General features: G+C 40.1%; 1 protein-coding gene across 1 annotated transcript in view; it reads right to left on the bottom strand.

Moving 5' to 3' along the window:
- The window catches only part of LOC145347729 (nardilysin-like), a 97,787-nt gene that overhangs the window by 52,588 nt on the left and 24,886 nt on the right, over positions 1-20,313 (bottom strand). The window contains exons 11-15 of the mRNA XM_080195472.1: positions 18,612-18,689; positions 2,446-2,566; positions 2,183-2,241; positions 1,685-1,739; positions 1,469-1,573 (exon numbers count right to left, since the gene is read on the bottom strand). Of these exons, the coding sequence (XP_080051598.1) occupies positions 1,469-1,573; positions 1,685-1,739; positions 2,183-2,241; positions 2,446-2,566; positions 18,612-18,689 (418 nt within the window). The remainder of the gene's footprint in view (positions 1-1,468; positions 1,574-1,684; positions 1,740-2,182; positions 2,242-2,445; positions 2,567-18,611; positions 18,690-20,313) is intronic.

Here is a 20,313-nt window from a genome sequence, read left to right as displayed (position 1 = left end):
GAAAATGACTGCCATTGTAATTTGTGTATGCACACCACTAAACATGATTCCATTAAAACATTTTCAAATGCATTCTAACTTTTAAAAAAAATGTTTGAAAGGCTTAGAACAGCAATCTGCACTCTGGAGCACTAACATACTGTGTCATACAATAACAGAACAGAAATGTCTGATGTCCCCAAATCCAGTTTCCAACCTCAGCTGTACAGCCACAGGAAAAGCCACAAAGCAAAGATCAGCTACTTCAATATCATTAAGAGGCGAAAGAAAGGAAGAAAAATTACACTGATTTTTTTTGTGTGCAAATACCTCAGTCTCTCTCTTTCACATTAATCAGTCACTAACCCCTAAATAATCAAGGGCAATCAAAACTAATGATTTTACTAGATCAGGTGCTCCAAATAGATTCCCAAGTACAAACACCAAATAATAGTAATCAAGACGCTACATGACTTGTAGTACATGAAATTTCAACAATCTAAATAATTAAGAGGACCATGCAAAACAAAATTACATCACATCTATAAAGTGACTTGCTTGTTTGTCAACAGATAGGAGATAAATAAACATAGGGATACACTGCTCAAAGGTAATCTCCCAAGATCTTTGTTCTCAAGTTTCCAGCTTCAATTCTTCGAACAAATCTGAAATCTCTCCAATCTCTAGAACAGCATCTCTAAGAAACACACTTCCCCAGATGTAAAGTTCTCATCGATTAGGGCTAGCCTCACAGGTGGGAACCTTGTAAGCTAAGAGGTGGGAGCAGCAAACAGCTGCCACATGTGCAACACAGATTGGATGGTTATCTCACCCAAGAGAGAAAAGGTGCATGGAGGAGTGCAGAGAATGTCACAAAAATTGCCAGGTAGACCCAGAGTTACCAAGTATGCGGTGGGCACCTGGTAAGTTCAGGCTTCTTCAGAGAAAACATTTAGGTACTCGTACTTGAAACCAAAGAAAGGGCAGCAAAATATAAGCCTTCAAGGTGCCACCTTCCCTAATGTCAATCATCACACATTAAGGAGAGACACACCAGGCAGTGAGAAGCAGGCGTACCCAATCTCACTAATATCTGTAAGTAAACTCCTTTTTTGCTAAAAGCATTAAAATAAGCTTTACATGCAGCACTTTATTTCAAGTAATTTAGATGGGGGTCTGTGATTATTAATTCATCTGAAAAGGGGTCCTACAACCAAAAAGTTTTTTTAACCGAATTAATTTGAAAACTACTTCCAAAGTTGCTGGAACTATTACTGCTTGGAGGGTGAAATAATTGCCTTATTCCATTGTATAACAGAACTGAATTTAAGGCAAGAATTCCTTTCCAGAAGTTTGATACAAGTCATACAATTAAGATACGCTTGAATCACACAAACATAATAATATTGAGACTGTATGATGCAAATCTATTGAAAGCAAAAGCAGTTTTTTATTAAATAGATGTGACAATTGACACCTTGTCATTTACCTCTGGTTTGTAATCAATCAGTAATTGATCTCCAGTAAGGAAATCTTCCTTTTTGAAGAGCTGCATATTTTCACAAACATTTTCAACAAAATCAATGGGATCAGTCTAAGGAAATAACATCAAAAGGTCAGAATTGCAGCTCTATTTTAATATCTTGCTAATTAATTGGTAGAAAATTACAGAGTTGATGGAGGAAGGAAATTAAAAAACTTATACCTGTTCCTGGTAATGGAATTCATTATCTTCAATCTTTTGAATCTCTCTGTAAATTCTAAAGGAAAATTATATAATGTTAAATTACACTACTATATATAAATATATTTATTACTCCTTAGAACAGAAAACAAAGCAGCTCTAATGGCTTAATGACTAAAATGGATGCAGTATGATGTGCAAGTGGGATTCTTCATTTGTAACCATTTTATGATCCCCTTTCCCTCCTCTATGATTGAGTATCCTACCAATGCTGGTCACCAAGTCTGACATATGAATGGTCAATTGGGGATGATATTAATAGTTATCAGCGACTATTAACAACACCTTTAACCTAAGTAAATCATTTAAAGACAGGTGACAAAAGTTTAGTGGAAACTAGGATATCGGATATGTTTTCATTTTCACCAGCATTTTCATATCTGATTAAATCACAATGGCAAATAAGGTTTACTCTGTACATTTTATGAATGAATCAGCACACAACTAAAAAAAAATTACCTTTCCTGAGTTCCGAGTTTCTGTAGCATTTTCGTATACTGAAACACGATATGCGCAACCTAAGTTTAAAACAAAACAAGCTTTATGTAGGAAATGTATTCAATTGGCATTTAATGCCCATAAATTAGCAATAAGAATAAAGTGTTTCAGATCAAAGTAATTTACTAGCAATTCACAATTTGTAGACCAAAGAGTAAAGCATTCTGGAAGCATTACTGAAAATGAATATAGTTAAATAAATAATCACTACTGATTGCCTTTACCTCATAGAAATGATGATAGCCATCATCAGTTAACGTAATGGAAATGTTGAACACTGAATATGTTGAATTCTGTTCAAATCCAGTTTCACCGTTTCCTCCAAATAAGGCAAGAGCTAAACACCTGAAAAAAATGTTGTGACAAATAAACATCCAGCAATTTTTTTTCACTGAATTTAGTACACAATGAGGCAGTGTGTACATCAGCGATGCTCTGTGTTCACAAGACACAATACACTATAAGTAAGGGTTGAGTCTGGCAAACCTTGGGCTTGAATTTGTTCCCACTAGGTCCAAATGCAGGAAATTAGAGGCAGCAAAATATTATAGAATGCCTACAATGCAGAAGGTGGCCATTCTTCCCATCAAACCTATACTAACAAACAATCCCACCAAGACCCAGTCCCCTCAGCCCCACATATTTACCCACTAATCTTCCTGACACTAATGGTCTATTTTAGCATGGCCCATCAACCTAATCTACACATCTAAGTTTCACCTGGCACTCCACACAGACGGTCAACCCAGGTTGGAATTGAACCCAGGGTCCTGGTGCTCTGAGGCAGCAGTCTATCCACTTTGCAACCATGAACAGTAGAGTGTAGAAGCTGGAAATTTGCTGAGTGGAATTTTCTGGCATGTTGCAGACAAGTATTTCAAATGAAATTTAATTTCACATTGTGAGTTTAACTTAAGCTTTGAAAACTGTAAAAGGAACAGCATGTTACACAAGAGATTGCACAATTAGGGGTTAATTACTCCAAGAGTATGATTATCGTCAGTCCATTTGTGGAAGAAGATGGGAATGAGGCCTCAGAATTTTGGTGTTGTCAAATGAGATTATCTGCTGCATTTCTTTTGAAGGCTGAACAGGCAAAGTCTGTCACAAGTGCTGCACATGAATTGTCTCTAGTTAGTGGTGATGATCTCTACCGACACCTTCTGCACAGCTGGCATCTGCTTTGGAGCTTCTGAAATCACATGTCATTATAGTAGTGAATCTCTGCAAGCCTGCTTTTGCTAGTGACAGGACTTTCCTACTGCACAAGCAGGAGACAGCAGGCCCCACTGAACACCTAACTCTGTATCCTGATACATACAAACATACAAATTATTTTTAAACCCTGTCCCCTGGTTCTAATCTCTCACACGAGGTGAAACATCCTTTCAGTGTCCAGCTTGTCAAGTCCCTTCAGGATCTTGCATATTTCAAGATCACCTCGCAAAATCATTTAAACTCAATCAATTTGGGTCCAGCCTAACCAACCCATCCTCTTAAAATAACCTGCTCCCATCGCAGGTATTTGAACAGATTCTAATATGTTTATATCCTTTCTTAAATATGGAGATCAAAACTCTACACTTTACGCCAGAAGTGTTCTCATCAACACCCTGAACAACTGTAGCAAAAGACTCCTACTTTTGTTTACCAGTCCCAGTGCAATAATCAACACCATTCAATTTACCTTCCTAATCACATGTTGTACTAACATACTAACTGTCATGTCCTAACTCTGGTAGAGGTTGTGGGTTTTAAACAAACCGAGAAGATGTGGTTTGCACGAGCAGATTCAAAGTAACATGCAACAGGTTTATTGAAAGAGATGCGCTCTGCACATTACAGAAAACAAAACTATGACAGCCTGTGAAACACCCAACAGCCTCCTGATCAAATCATGTGATCTGCCCTTAAACCAATCATGCAACCCTTTTAAATATACGACATCCCTCCCCTTTACTTCAGTGGTCAGGACAACAAATTACTATGATGTTATACACAGAATCAATGATATTCTAAATACAATACTATGTACCATTAATTATACATAGTCAATAAGATAGTCGATTAGGGGGACATCTATTCATCTTTAATTGCATATGACACTTTTCAATTTGGCTTTCCTTACCCCAGAAGTATGATTTGGAACTTCAGGAAACACTTATTCGCTTGGAACTAATTCTGCATCTATCACATGTGGTAGAGTAGCAGAGACATAATCATCAAACAACTCTTGTTCAACTAAGTCTTCCATAGTAGTATTCACAACACTAAGGACTAAAGAAGTTGGTGCTTCTGGAGATTATTCTGAAAAATCATTTCAAGATGACAACAATTGGTCAGCACAACATCACCAAACTAGTTCATCTTTGATTTGAAACGTGTAAGAAAATGGATCCATCTTTGCTAAAACTATGGTACCTGTTTCTCACTTGTGGCATAATTATGCGCTAACACTCAACCTCCCTGTTGAAATGAACATTGTTCTGTCTTCACATCCCGACCAGCAACTTGATTGTTGTTGATGCTCTATTATCTCTGAAGTTTCTGGAGATAATAACAATTCAAACGTACTTCTCAACTTCCTTTTTAAGAGTAGTAATGCAGATGAACGTTGGGTAGTCACATGAGTATTGTTTCTGTAAGATGCCAATAAGCTATTGCCATGATGTGAGAACAAACTTGCTCTCGAAATTTTTAAAGGATGTTTCAAAGATGGTCAGATTCTTTCAGCTAATCCATTGATTGATGGACAATAAGATGTGGGTTTTACATGCTGAATACTATTTACTTTGAGAAAATCCTCATACTTGAAGTAAGCTGTGAACCATTATCGTTAACAATCTGTTCTGGTTTACAATTCTTGTAGAAACGTTGTCAAGTTTTCCAGTTGTAGTAGATTTCATGACAATTTTTCGCCACTGAGTGTGCATCAATGATGACCAAGAACATGTAACCCTCCAGCGGATCAGCAAAATCTATATACATCTACAATGATACATGCAATCATTGTCACGGCATTTCAGACCACTTCTAAGGGTGTAAAGGAGACCACGGTGGTGTATTTCTTATTCATGCACAGGATTAACACCTCCCACTTTTTCTTCAATCAGAACATCCAGACTTAGCCACCAAAGATAACTACGTGCGAATTTCTTCATCTAGGCTATACCAAGATGTCCTTCATGTATTTGTTCAAGAAGTCTTCTACGCTGGCCGGGAAGAGTGATCACTCACAGATTCCCCACCCTAGACACCTATCTTGAACAGTCAACTCAAGTTTTCTTGACACATGTGGGTGCAAATTAGGATGTGGATGATGTGTTGCAGATATTGTTCCTTTCAATAGCCTATCCAACGCCTTCCCCATCACGGGATCATTTGTGATATTTCTCTGAACTTGAGAAGCTGTCATAAGCAAATGATCTACTAGCAAAAAACTAAAGAATATTAGAAAAACTAGTTGGTGACATCTGCTCAATACGTAAAGGTAAATGGGATAATGCATCAGCATTAGCATGGCACTCTGATGGATGATACCTTATAATCATAGCAGTGTGCAGATAACAACAGTAACCACCTTTTCAATCAACTAGCAGCTAATGACAGAATGAGTGCGATCTTACCAGCTTACCGCACCTGACAATCAGCATGGCAAACCGGGTAAATGGCAAGAGACCAAAAATCTGATTTGGACTACTGGCAAGAACAGCTTCACATTCGGGCTCATTAATATAAAAGATTGCCTGATTTGCCATGTGATTAGCAGGTTCAGCACAGCTGCTTCCCCTACCCCAATGTCGAGGGCCCGGCAAAGAATTCATCGAGAGGCTCCTGTTGTCCCTGGCCCACATCAATTTACTGGCAGATCTGTGTGCCCCATGGAGTGGCACATAAGCACTCACCGAAAAGACCGGCTCGAGGGACTCCATTTTCTCACCATTATGACACTGAGAATTGTTTTGGCAAAAATTCCACCCTATACCTTTACATGGCCCAAAAATGTAAATAAAAGGTCGAGTGATCAGTCAATGTGAAATGATGACCATATAAATAATTAAACCGTTGTACACCAAAAATTATATTCAATGCTTTTTTTCTAGCTAATCATAGTTTGATTCAGCACTAATAAGAGTATGCAAAACAAATATTATTAGTCATTCTTCTCCTGAAGGCATAATATGCAAAACAACTGCCCCTAGTCCATAAGATGAAGTGTCACAAGCGAGCAGTAATGGTGGGATTAAAATGAAACAATACTTGAAATTTCTGCAAAGCATCTTTGACATTCTTTTATGCTCTCTCACATTCTGGTGTCCAGTTCCATGACTGCTTCACACATAGCAAAAGTATGTAATGGCTTCAATAATGTAGTTAATTTAGGAACACATTTGCACAATTATTTACAAATTCAAAAAGGACCTCAATGGATGTAGAGCAAATGCTTCCTTCTGTGGGACAATCTAGAACAAGAGGTTATAGTTTTAGGATAAGGGGTAGCATATTTAAAACAGAGATGAGGAAAAACTACTTTTCTCAAAGGGTCACGAATCTGTGGAATGTGCTATCCCAAGAGTGCAGAGGTTGCCCGGATGCTGAGTAAATCGAGGAGATAGGCAGATTTTTAATTAGTAGAAGGTTGAAAGGTTACACAGAACAGGTAGAAAAGTGGAGTTGAGGCCAACATCAGATCAGCCATGGTCATATTGAATGGCAGAGCAGAATTGAGGGCTGCTCCTAGTTCTTAAATTATGTTCAGTTGTGTCACATTAGTCAGACGAGGTGCTTTAAAAATAGCTTCCTTTTTTTTGAAAGGTGCTTTATATTGACCTTTACCATCAATGTAACCTAAATACTGGGCTGATGTCCAGTATCTGGAACAGGGAAAAAACAAAACACTTTTTTCTTTCTTGATATGTACCACATGCTTGAAGAGGTTCCAATGTTGCTTCTAAATTATTCAAGTGTTCTTGTTCACTTGGCCTTGTAATCAGAATACCATCCAGGTAACAGTGTACACCAGAGAAACCACTTAAATTCTGATCCATTGATCTTTTAGAATAGGGATAATGCAGATGTTATTCCAAAAGGCAATTTTTAATAACAAAAATGATCCTTACGAGTAACGACAATAAGCAATGATTCAGCGGCTACATTCATCCATTGCTTATGAAAGATCAATCTTGTTATATTTCTGCCCACCTGATAATCCAGCAAGCAATTAAAGGAAGTGGATATTGATCAGCACAAAACACTAGGTCTACGGTTGTTTTAAAATCACCACAAATACAAACAGAACCATCAGGTTTCATGATAGTTATGATGGGGATAACTCATTGTAACTGGATCTAGTACAGTATTAACAAGTCATTTTAATTCTTCATCAACCTTGGGACAAATTGCACATAGCATCACTCTTGCTTTGAGACTTTTTGATTGACTATTAGGCTTAATCTTTAGTATCACTTGAATTCCCTTCATTATTCACAGACACTTAGCTTACACTCTTGCATTTATGCAGAAGGTGCTGTGGGTCTATTTTGACATTGACCAGCATTCAAGTTAAGCTTTATCTTCTTCAACCATAATCTCCTAATTTGAGCTGGAAAATTACCATGGACCATAGGGAGAGGCATCTCTGCTGTTTGTCCACTCAACTCTATGTTGACCATGGTGTTACCTCTTAACAGCACTGTCTTTTCTAAGTCCTGAAATTCATTCTAGCGGGTTTTAAAGAAAGATGCTCAGCTTTTGTTGGTATGTCATCGTCACAAACTAAGAAAAACAGCAGCATCAGTGTCAACTTCCATTCTAATACGCTGTTCACTTAAACTTCAGAATTACCCAGAATCTATGTGATTCACCCTGTACAGATAAGGTGTTCAGTTGGAACTCTTGATCATATTTCTGGACATTTTCCTCTTCACAGTTGTAATTCTTTTCATCCATGTTGTAAATTATTTTTGTAGAATGCAACTTGTTCTTCTTCTTGGAGGTACCCAGATAATATTTTTTTCCAGGGAAAGCTGGTCAAGCCCAACAACCTTTTGCAATGCGATCCATTTTGCCACAATTCTTACATTAATTATCCTTGCTCCAGCATTCATTCGCTGAATGATCCATTTTGGCACAACTGTGATATGCTTGTTGTTGTTTTGTTTTCTTATGGGCAGTTCCCAAATTGTGAATCTTCTTTAGCGGCCAGTTCCACCGACACTGCAATTTCCACTGCTATCTTTAAAGTCAAAGCACATTCAGTAAGCAATTTTCTTTGGATAGCCTCATTTTAGAATCCACAAACCATCTCGAAGAGAATCGTCAAAGAATTCACAATGCTGTATCAGTCTTTTTAAGGTCATCACGAACTGAGCATTGCTTTTATCTTCCACTTGATTCCTTCAATGGAACCTGAACCATTCTGTGACAATCAATGATTTTGGAGAGTAATGTTCTTCAAAGATCTTTCTCAAGTCGTCATAATGTTTGATTCCTGACTTTGCTGGGTGAACAAAGTTCCAGAGCAAACTGAAAGTTATTTTTTTTATTGTATGAAGGGAAGCTGGTATGAGCAACTAGTGTTCAATTTTATTCACTAGTATGAAATACTGAAAATACTCTGCATAGGAACCCCATCATTAACTTGCTTCATTTGAAAGGTCATGATGTGGAGATGCCGGCATTGGACTGGGGTAAACACAGCAAGAAGTCTCACAACACCAGGTTAAAGTCCAACCAATTTACTTGATAGTAAACCCACAAGCTTTCGGCGTTTGCCCCTTCATCAGGTGAGTGGAGAGTTCTGACCTCAGACAGAGCATATAACAACACTGTCATTGAAAGGTCCCATAGCTCCAAAACGACCTGCCACTTCTCTTGCAGGCACTAGCAAAATGAGATTGCTCAGTGTATATTTTTTGAAATTATTTTCCCAGTACTTCCTTTTTTCTTTATTCTGGAGGCTGCTGACTTGATGTATTTCTTTCCCCTCAAACAGTCCCTGCTGTACAGCAAAGCATCCCTTCTTTTCAAATATGCCAGATATTACCTGGAACCTCACCCTTCACTGACCTTTTAAAATCCCACAATACAACTTCCATTTTTTTCCCCCTTACTTGGCCTATCTTTAATCTTGTTGATTTTCCCCTATGATATTCCAAATGCGGAGACACACAATGTTTTTTCTCTACTTAGGATCTTTTCTCAATGTTTTCGATGAGACAAGATCACCAATTTTTTTTTTGTAAAGTCCTAACTATGTTAGGGGTTGTGAGTTTTAAACAGAAAGGATGTGGTTTGCATGTCAGTAGATTCAATATTTACTGAAAGAGATGTATTCTGCACAGAGCAAAACATGAAATTGAGACTGAAGCCTGTGAAACACCCAATTACTTCACGATCAAGTAATGTGACCTGCTCTTAAAACAATCATGGAACCACTTAGATATATATCACTAACTTGTCTTGATTCATGTACCAGGACACCCAAGTCCCTCTATACCACAAGAGTTCTGCAATCTATCTCCTTTCTCAGACTCCTATCTTATTCACAATTTACTTTCCTACCCTATTTTTGTGTCATCAGCAAATTTAGAAACCATACATTCTGTCCCATCATCCAAGTCATTAATATAAACTGTAAATGATTGAAGCTTCCAGTACTGGTCCCTCTGACATTCCACTCAGCACAGTTTGCCAATCCAAAAGGATCCACGTCATTATTCTCTGGTTCCTTTAAGCTAACCAACTTTCATTCTATGCTAATATATTACCCCCTGAACATGAACTTTTATCTTGTATGGTAACCTTCGATGTGTCACCTTGTCAAATGCCTTTTGAAACTAAGTACAGAACATCCATGGGTTTCCCTTTATCCATCTTGCTTGTTACTTCCTCAAAGAACTCTACTCAGTTAGTCAAAAATCATGCTGATTCTGCTCAACTGTATTGAGATTTCCCCAAATATCCCATTATAACTTCCTTAAAGGTAGATGGTAGCAATTTCCTTCAATTGATTTTAAGCTAACTGGCCCATAATTTCTTGTTTTCTGTCTCCTTTTTTTTGAGTAGATGAGCCATTTTCACTCTTTTCCATTCTTATGGGACCTCCCAGAACTTAGGGAATTTTGGAAAACCAAAACCAATGCATTTACTATTTCAACAGCTACTTCTTTTAAGTCCCTAGGATGAATTCTATCAGGATCTGAGGAGTTGTCAGCTTTTAGTTCTAATTATTTCAAGTTCGCTTCATTCCTATCACCTCCTGATTCACAATTACTCCTGCGCTGTTCTTTGTATCCTCTACAGTGAAGACAGAAAATATCTGTTCCTGTTCAATTCATCTGCCATTACCATATTTTCTACTACTGTTTCGCCATTCTCAGCCTCTAGAGCAATGATTTCCAATTTGTTCAGTAACACGGCACATTTCAATGAAACAGTTTCAAGGCATACCCCCACTTCTTTTCAGCTCAATCAATTGCTCATAAACACCCCACAATGTAGCAGTCAACCGACCATGGCCAATCACATACAAGGGTTGGGGCATAGGGTGTGCCACAAATCAGCAATCCACAACAAATCAAGTGTTTCCTCATACACAGCCATTCATCCCACATCCTCAGTTTAAAGGTCGGCATTCAGACTAAACATTAGTTTAATTCAAAGCTGTTATGTTCAATAATTCAATAATGAGTGGCACGGTGGCACAATGGTTAGCACTGCTACCTCACAGGTGACAGGGACCCCAGTTCAATTCCAGCCTTGGGTGACAGTCTGTGGAGTTTGCATGTTCTCCCAGCATGTATGTGGGTTTCCTCTGGATGCTCTGGTTTCCTTCCACACTCCAAAGATGTGCAGCTTAAATAAGATGTTCATTTGGAACTCTTGATCGTATTTCTGAACATTCTCCTCTTCACAGCTGTAATGCTTTTCATCCAATGCTATAATTATTTTTGTAGAATGCAACTTGTTCTTTTTCCTGACTGGTCATGCCAAATTGCCCTTTAGTGTCAGGGTGAAATTGTTGTTGGCGCAGACTCAATGGGCCAAATGGTCTCCTCCTACACTGTAGCAATTCTGTGATTAAAATGCTAATAAGTATTAGACATGAAGATATACGAATCAATGTCAACCAGAAAACAAGGGAAAATTGTTGTAGGGTAATATAACTGATGCCCATACCATATAACAACCTGACACTTACCAAGTTAAATGTCAAACTTAAACACCAAAAAGTTACATTGTAATGCATTGTACATACCTGTGATTGAGAGATGTGATTTTAATTTCACATACCTTAAGAAGACATGCATCATTTATTTGCTCTCCGTTAATGATACATGGTTTGCATTGAAACACAGAAACTAGAAGCAGGAGTAGGCCATTCGGCCCTTCGAGTCTGCTCTGCCATTCATTTTGATCATGGCTGATCATCAAATTCAATATCTTCATTCCCCCTTCCTTCCATATCCCTTGATCCCTTTCAAACAAAGCTTCTTGAAATCACAATGGCCTCAACTACTCTGTGTCCAACTGCTCTTGTGAAAACATTTGAAATGGAAGACTATAAAATGAACTATATCAAGAAATTGAATTTGAGTATATTCACCATCCTCTGCGTGAAGAAATGTCTCACCTCAGTTCTAGAAGGTTTACCCTTATCCTCAAACTATGACCACTAGTTCTGGTCTCCCCCACCACTGGGAACATTGTTGCTGAATCTATCCTATCTAATCCTGTTAGAATGTTATAAGTTTCTATGAGATCCGCTCTCACTCTTCTAAATTCCAGTAAATACAATCTGAACCAACTCGGCCTCCCCTCATATGAGGGACCTGCCATCCCAGGAAATCTGCCTGGTTAACCTTCGCTGTACTCCCTCAAGCTCTGCCCAAGATTGCAAGGACATCCTTCCTCACATAAAGGACACCAAATCACCTACAGCTCTGCCTTCAACAGAAATTCATCACCAAAACCATGGCCTGGGCCTCAGCTCCTCCATTTGCGACTGGATCCTGAACTTCCTAACCCACAGACCACAATCATCCTCAACACTGGTGCCCAAAATGATTGTGTTCTCAGCCCCCTATTATATGCCTTATACACATATGACTGTGTATTCTCTTCCAACTCGATTTTCAAGTCTGCTGGCAACACCAATGTAGTGGGTTGGATCTCAAACAATAACGAGACAGGGTACAGAAATGAGATAGAAAATCTGTGAACTGGTGCAATGACAATAATCTCTCCCTCAATGTCAACAGAACAGAAAAGATTGTCATCAACGTCAGGAAGTGTATAGGAGAACATGCCCTGTCCACATCAACGGGGATGAAGTAGAAATGGTCAAGGAAAGCTTCATGTTTTCAGGTGTCCAGATCACCAACAACCTGTCCTGGTTCCCCCATGCCAACACTATAATTAAGAAAGCCCACCAACGCCTCTATTTTCTCAGAAGACTAAAGAAATTTGGCACATTAGCTATGGCTCTCACCAACCCCGACAGATGCACTATAGAAAGCATTCTTTCTGATTGTATCACAGCTTGGTATGACTCCTGCTCTGCCTAAGACTGCAAGAAACTGCAAAAAGATGTAAATGTAGCCCAATCCATTACGCAAACCAGCTTCCCATGCATGACTCTGTCTACACTTCCCACTGCCTTAGCAAGGCAGCGAGCATAAGGACCCCACGCATTCTCTCTTCCACCTTCTCCCGTCAGGAAAAAGATACAAAAGTCTGAGGTCACATATCATAACATAAGAAATAGGAGCAGGAGGAGGCCATCTGGCCCTTCGAGCCTGCCCCGCCATTCAATAAGATCATGGCTGATCTGTCGCTGCTCAGTTCCACTTTCCCGCTTTCTCCCCATAACCCTTAATCCCCTCTCTTATCAAAAACCCATCAACCCGCGTCTTAAAAATATTTAGCGAGGCACCCTCCACCACTTCAACGGGCAGAGAATTCCAGAGATTCACCACCCTTTGAGTGAAGAAGTTCCTCCTCAACTCCGTTCTAAAACGCCCCCCCTTTATCTTGAGGCTGTGCCCCCTAGTCCTACTGTCTTTTTTGAGCGGGAAGAGTCTCTCCACCTCTATCCTATCCATCCCATTCATCATCTTATACGTCTCAATGAGATCTCCCCTCATTCTTCTAAACTCTAACGAGTACAAGCCTAGTTTATTCAGCCTCTCCTCATAGCTCAACCCCCTCAACTCCGGTATCAGCCTAGTAAACCTCCTCTGCACTCCCTCCAAGGCCAAAATATCTTTGCGCAGGTGCGGCGCCCAAAACTGCACACAGTACTCCAGCTGCGGCCTCACCAATGCCCTATACAGCTGCAGCAAGACCTCACTACTTTTATATTCAATCCCCCTCGCTATGAAGGCCAGCATCCCATTCGCCTTCCTGACCACCTGCTGCACCTGCAAGCTGGGTTTTTGCGACTCATGCGCAAGGACCCCAAGGTCCCTCTGCACCATCGCCTGCTGCAGTTTTTCGCCACGTAAGTAATAGTCCTTCCTACCATTCTTCCTACCAAAGTGGACCACCTCACACTTGCCAACATTAAATTCCATTTGCCATTTCCTGGCCCATTTGCCCAGCCTATCTAGATCCTTCTGCAGACTCTCCACACCCTCCGCACAATTTGCCGTTCCCCCATTCTTGGTGTCATCAGCAAATTTCGACACCCTACACTCGGTTCCCTCCTCCAGATCATCTATATAAATGGTAAAAAGCTGAGGCCCCAGCACCGACCGCTGGGGCACTCCACTAGTCACCATCCGCCAATCCGAATAGCACCCGTTGACCCCCACTCTCTGCCTCCTATTTGACAACCAATCCTCTATCCACACTAACACCCTACCCCCAACTCCATGTCCCTCGACCTTCTGCAATAACCTCTTGTGAGGTACTTTGTCAAACGCCTTCTGAAAATCTAGAAAGACCACATCCACCGGCTCTCCTCTATCCACCGCCCTAGACACATCCTCATAGAACTCCAGTAAATTTGTCAGACACGACTTCCCTTTAATGAAACCCTGCTGCCATCAGCTTTCAGTTGATCTTTGTCTACGCCTTAGGTATGACTGTAACACTACATTTTGCACTCTCTTGTTACCTTCTCTATGAACGGTATGCTTTGTCTGTATACTGCGCAAGAAATAATATTTTTCACTGTATACTAATACACATGACAATAATGAATCAAATCAAACTGCACATAATATTTCAGGTATGGCCTCAACAATGCCCTATACAATTGCAGCAAAATATCCCTATCCTCAAATCCTCTCACTATAGAGGCCAATGTACCATTTGACTTCTTTACTGCCTGTTGCACCTACATGCTTACTTTCAGCAACTGATGCATGAAGAGTCCAAGGTCCTGTTGAGTATCCAACTCTCTCAATTTACACCCATTCAAGAAATAATCTGTCTTCCGATTATTGTTACCAAAGTGGATAACCTCATATTTATCCACATTACACTGCATCTGCCATGCAGATCCCACACACTCAGCATGTCCAAATCACACTGAAGCATCTCTGCATCCTCCTCACAGCTCACCCTCCCATCCAACTTTGTATCATCTGCAAATTTCGAGAAAATACATCGAGTTCCCTCTTCCAAATCATTAATATAGAAAGTGGATAGTTGGGGTCCTAGCACAGATCCCTGCAAAACCCCATTAATCACTGACTGCTAATCAGAAAATGACCCATTTATGCCAGCTCTTTGTTTCCTATCTACTAACCAGCTTTCTATCCATCTCAATATATTACTTGCAATCCCATGTACTTTAACTTACATAGTAGTCTGCTACGTGAGACCTTGTCGAAAGTCTAAACAAACCACATCACTAGTTTCCCTTGGTCAACTCTACTAACCATGTCCTCAAAAAATCCTAATAGATTTGTCAAACATGATTTCCTTTTGTAAATCCATGCTGACTTTGTCTGATTATAACTCTGCATTTAGAAGGCAATGGTACGAAATCCTTGATAGTAGACTCTAGCAACTTCCCCAGTACCAATGTTCAGCTCACAGGTCTAATAGTTTTGTTTAGTCTCCACTTCTTCTTTTGAGTAGTGGGTTTACATTAGCTACCCTCCAATCTGTAGGAATTATTCCAGAGTCCAAAAAATTTTGGAAAATAACCAGCAATGGATCTACCCTTTCCAGGGCCACTTCCTTAAATATTCTGGGTTGAAGATTATCAGGACTGGAGATTTATCCACCTTCAGTTCCATCAATTTCTCTACAAATGCTGATCTCCTTCAGCTCCTCACTGAAACATGCCTCACTCACCACATCTGGTACATTTTTCATATCTTCCTTTGTGAAAGCTGAAGCATAGTACAAATTTACTTCCTCAGCTCGTTCTTTATTCCCCATTTCTTATATTGACATAATTTTGCGTTACTAACATACATTGCTAATCATTTGGCACACAGCAAGGATATTTAATAAATAATAACAACAACTTTACAAAGATTGTTTTCTGTGGGTTTCTTTGACAAATTTGATGCAAAAACTCCAAATCAAGGTGTCTTGTGCTATTTGGTGTTTGGAATTTTGATCCATAGTATTTGATTTTCGCTATTGTCATACTATCCGTGCAAAAATGGATTAGCCAGAAAGGTACTGGAATAAATAGATAAAAATATTTCCTCAACATCTTTCTTGGCCAATCCCATTAACCTCCACACCCACCAAGCACATGCAGAATCTCATCAACTGTCTGAAGAAATTAACTGGCAACTAACGGGAAAGCAGTTGACGATCCCAGTATGTAGCACTGCACGTGGGAGTTTGTGTGGGCATGGTGTGGCCTTCAGCCCCAAGAGCTAGATCTAACTCCTTGAAAACATTGGATGTTTTGGCCTCCACTGCTTTCTGTTGTAAAGAATTTCACAGGCTCGCCACTCCAGGTGAAAAAAATTCTCCTAATCACAGCCCTAAATGACTTATCCCATATCCTTAGACTGTGACCCCTGGATCTGGACTCCCTCACCATCAGGAACATCCTTCCTGCATCTACCATGTCTAGTCTTGTTCAAATAGGTTTCTGTGAGATCACCCCCTCATTCATCAATCCTGCCATCCCAGGAATCGTTCTGGCAAACCTTTGCTATATTTCCTCCACAGCAAGAATATCGTTCCTCAGATAAGGAGACCAAAACTGCATGATATACAAGGTCCCACTAAGGCCCTGAATAACTGCAGCAAAACATCCAGGCACCTACTTGAATCTTCTTGCTATGAAGGCCAATATACCATTTACTTCTCAACCACCTGATGCATCTGCATGCTTAGTCTCAATGACTGGTGTATAAGGATACCCAGTTCTTGTTGCACTGTCCCTTCTTTCAATCTATAGTCATCCTGTTTTTGCTACCAAGGTGGATAATATCATAGTTATACACGTTATACTGCATTTGCTATGCACTTGCCCAATCATTCAACTTGTCCAAATTACAAAGAAGCATCTGCATCCTCCTCACAGCTCAACTTCCCCCATCAAAATTTGTGTCTTCTGCAAATTTGGAGATACTACATTTAATTCTCTTCTCTAAATCATTAATATACATTGCAAATAGTTGGGGTTCTAACACTGATCCTTGCAGTATCCCACTAGTCATTGCCTACCACTTAGAAAAAGACTTGTGAATTCCCACTCTGTTTTCTGTCTGCCAACCAGTTTACTAGCCATCTGAATATACTAACCCGATCCCACTTTACAAGCTAATCTCTTATGTGGGATCTTGTCGAAAGCTTTCTGGAATTCTAAATAAACCACATCCACTGGCTCCTCCTCATCAACTCTATGAGTTACATCCTCGCAGAATTCCAAACGATTTGTCAAATAGGATTTCACTTTCATAAATCCATGCTGACTCTTTCCAATCCTGCCACTGTTTTCCAAGAGCTCTGTTATTAAATATTTTATTATGGACTCAAGTATTTTCCCACTACCAACATCAGGCTGACTGGTCTATAATTCCCTGTTTTCTCTCTACCTCCCTGTTTAAATAGTGGGGTGACATTAGCTACTCTCCAATCCAAAGGAACTGTTCCAGAATCTGTAGGGTCTTGGAAGATGACTATCAATGCATCCATGTTTCTACAGCCACTTCCTTAATTACTCTGGGATGTCGATGATCAGGCCCTGGGGATTTATCAGCCTTCAATTCTATCAATTTTCCTAACATCAACATCATTTCCCTACTAATATTGATTCCCATCAGTTCCTCCCTCTCATTAAACCAGTGTTACCTAACATTTCTAATATGTTATTTGTGTTCTCCTTTGTGAAGACAGAGCCGAAGTATCCATTTAGTTAGTCAGCCATAGCTTTGTCTCCCATTATAAATTCTTCTGTTTCTGACTGTGAACTTTTTTCTCTTCACATACCTATAGAAATGTTTACAATTAGTTTTGATGTTCCCTGCAAGTTTACTCTCATACTCTATTTTCACTTCTTGTCTTGTCAGCCGTGGTTTGGCCACCTTTGCAGTTTTACTTTTGCACCAGACAAGAATTAACAGCTTTGCAGTTCATCTATGAGCTCTTTAAATATTTGCCATTGTTTATCCACTGTCATCCCTTTTAAGTAACATTCCCCAATGCAGCACAGTTCATACCATACTGACCTCCTTTATTTAGATTCAGGATTCTAGTCTCAGAATCAATCATGTCACTCTCCATCTTGATGAAAGGTTCTATTATGATGGGGTGGCACGCTGGAACAGTGGTTAGCGCTGCTACCTCATAGTGCCAAGGACCCAGGTTCGATTCCAGTTCTGTCACTGTCCATGTGGAATTTGCAAGTTCTCCCCGTGTCTGCATGGGTTTCTTCCCATAGTCTGGTTAGGTGCACTGACCATGCCAAATTCTCCCTCAGTGTACCCGAACAGGCGCTGGAGTATGGTGCCGACGGAATTTTCACAGTAACTTCATGTAAGCCACTTTATCACACTAATAAATAAACTTAAAAAACCTCACCCCAGGAGGCATCACACAACTAGACTGCCAATTACTGCTTTCTCATTATAGGATACCCAGTCTAAGATGGCCTGCTCGCTACTTGGTTCCTCAACATATTGTTCCAAAAAAGAAGCCCATACTAATTGTGGAAAGGTTGGGGCACATATATAAGAATCAGTTTCTACCGATGGTTGGGAAAACTGTGGGGGAAGGAAAAGTAGTGCGGTAATGTTATACTGGGTTTTGTGAATAAAGACAGACTGGTTTCAGCTTCTCCCTTCATCAGACCAATGTTCAGTGTCGTAACATGAGAAAGGTCAACAGTAAAAATTGATCAGCTAGTATGCATCATGAATTATGTTACATATATTATTTTACCTTCATAATGACGAGTACTTACCTCGACCGAAGCAGGGACAGGATACTGCCTTTACCTTCGTGTCCGATTAGCCACGATATATAGTGCAGTGGTTTAATCCTGACAATAGATTTTTAAAAATATTAATCAACATTTTTCACATCAGCGCCAAAACAAACTAAAATTTATTCAAAGTTAACCAAGGTTGGGATTTAATTAATACATCAATGAAAAGCCATTTTAAGATGCACATCAATCAAAAAATTACAACCTCATTCCATAATTGACACAGAAACCCAACAGTGCAGAAGGAAGCCAGTCAGCCCATCGGGTCTGTACTGACAACAATCCCATTGGGTCTGCACTGACAACAATCCCATCTGGGCCCTACAGCCTAGGGCTATATAGTCCTATATGGAGGATAGCAAATGTTGTCCCCTTGTTCAAGTAGGGGAGTAGAGACCAACCTGGGAATTATAGACCAGTGAGCCTTACTTCTGTTGTGGGCAAAGTTTTGGAAAGAATTATAAGGGTTAGGATTTATAATCATCTAGAGGGAAATAAATTGATTAGGGATAGTCAACACGGTTTTGTGAAGAGCAGGTCGTGCCTCACAAACCTTATCAAGTTTTTTGAAAAGGTTACCAAAGAGGTGGATAAGGGTAAGGCAGTTGACGTGGTGTATATGGATTTTAGCAAAGCGTTTGATAAGGTTCCCCATGGTAAGCTATTGCAGAAAATGCAGATGCATGGGATTGAGGGTGATTTAGTAGTTTGGATCGGGAATTGGCTAGCTGATAGAAGACAGAGGGTGGTGGTTGATGGGAAATATTCAACCTGGAGTTCAGTTACAAGTGGTGTACCTCAAGGATCTGTTTTGGGGCCACTGCTGTTTGACATTTTCATAAATGACCTAGATGAGGGTGTAGAAGGATGGATTAGTAAATTTGCTGATGACACCAAAGTTGGAGGAGTTGTAGACAGTGAGGATGGATGTTACAGTTTGCAGAGGGACATAGATTAAGCTACAGACCTGGGCTGAGAGGTGGTAGATGGAGTTTAATACGGAAAAGTGTGAGGTGATTCACTTTGGTAAGAGTAACAGGAGTATAGAATATAGGGCTAATGAAAGGACTCTTGGTAGTGTCGACGAGCAGAGAGATCTTGGGGTACATGTGCATAGCTCCCTGAAAGTTGGCACCCAGGTCGATAAGGTTGTTAAGAAGGCGTACGGTGTGTTAGCTTCTATTGGTAGAGGGATTGAATTTTGGAGCCGTGAGGTCATGTTATAACTGTACAAAACTCTGGTGCGGCCGCACTTGGCATATTGCGTACAGTTCTGGTCGCCGCATTATAAGAAAGATGTGGAGGTATTGGGAAGGGTGCAGAGGTTTACCAGGATGTTGCCTGGTATGGTGGGAAGGTCTTATGAGGAAAGGCTGAGGGACTTGAGGTTATTTTCATTTGACAGAAGGAGGTTACGAGGTGACCTAACTGAGGCATACAAGATGATCAAAGGATTGGATAGGGTGTAGAGTGAGAGCCTTTTACCTCAGTTGGTGTTGGCTAACACAAGGGGACATAGCTGTAAATTAAGGGGTGGTAATTGTAGGACGGATGTCAGAGAGAGGTTCTTTACTCAGAGGGTAGTAAGGTCGTGGAATGCCCTGCCTGCAGCAGTTGTGGACTCGCCAACTTTAAGGGCATTCAAATGGTCAGTGGATAGGCATATGGATGACACTGG

The sequence above is a fragment of the Carcharhinus amblyrhynchos genome, chromosome 9 (genome assembly GCF_965287045.1).
Source record: "Carcharhinus amblyrhynchos chromosome 9, sCarAmb.v2.hapA, whole genome shotgun sequence".
Lineage (NCBI taxonomy): Eukaryota > Metazoa > Chordata > Chondrichthyes > Carcharhiniformes > Carcharhinidae > Carcharhinus > Carcharhinus amblyrhynchos.
The sequence above is the reverse complement of the archived record's forward strand: the minus strand, read 5'-3'. Positions and strand labels throughout refer to the sequence as shown.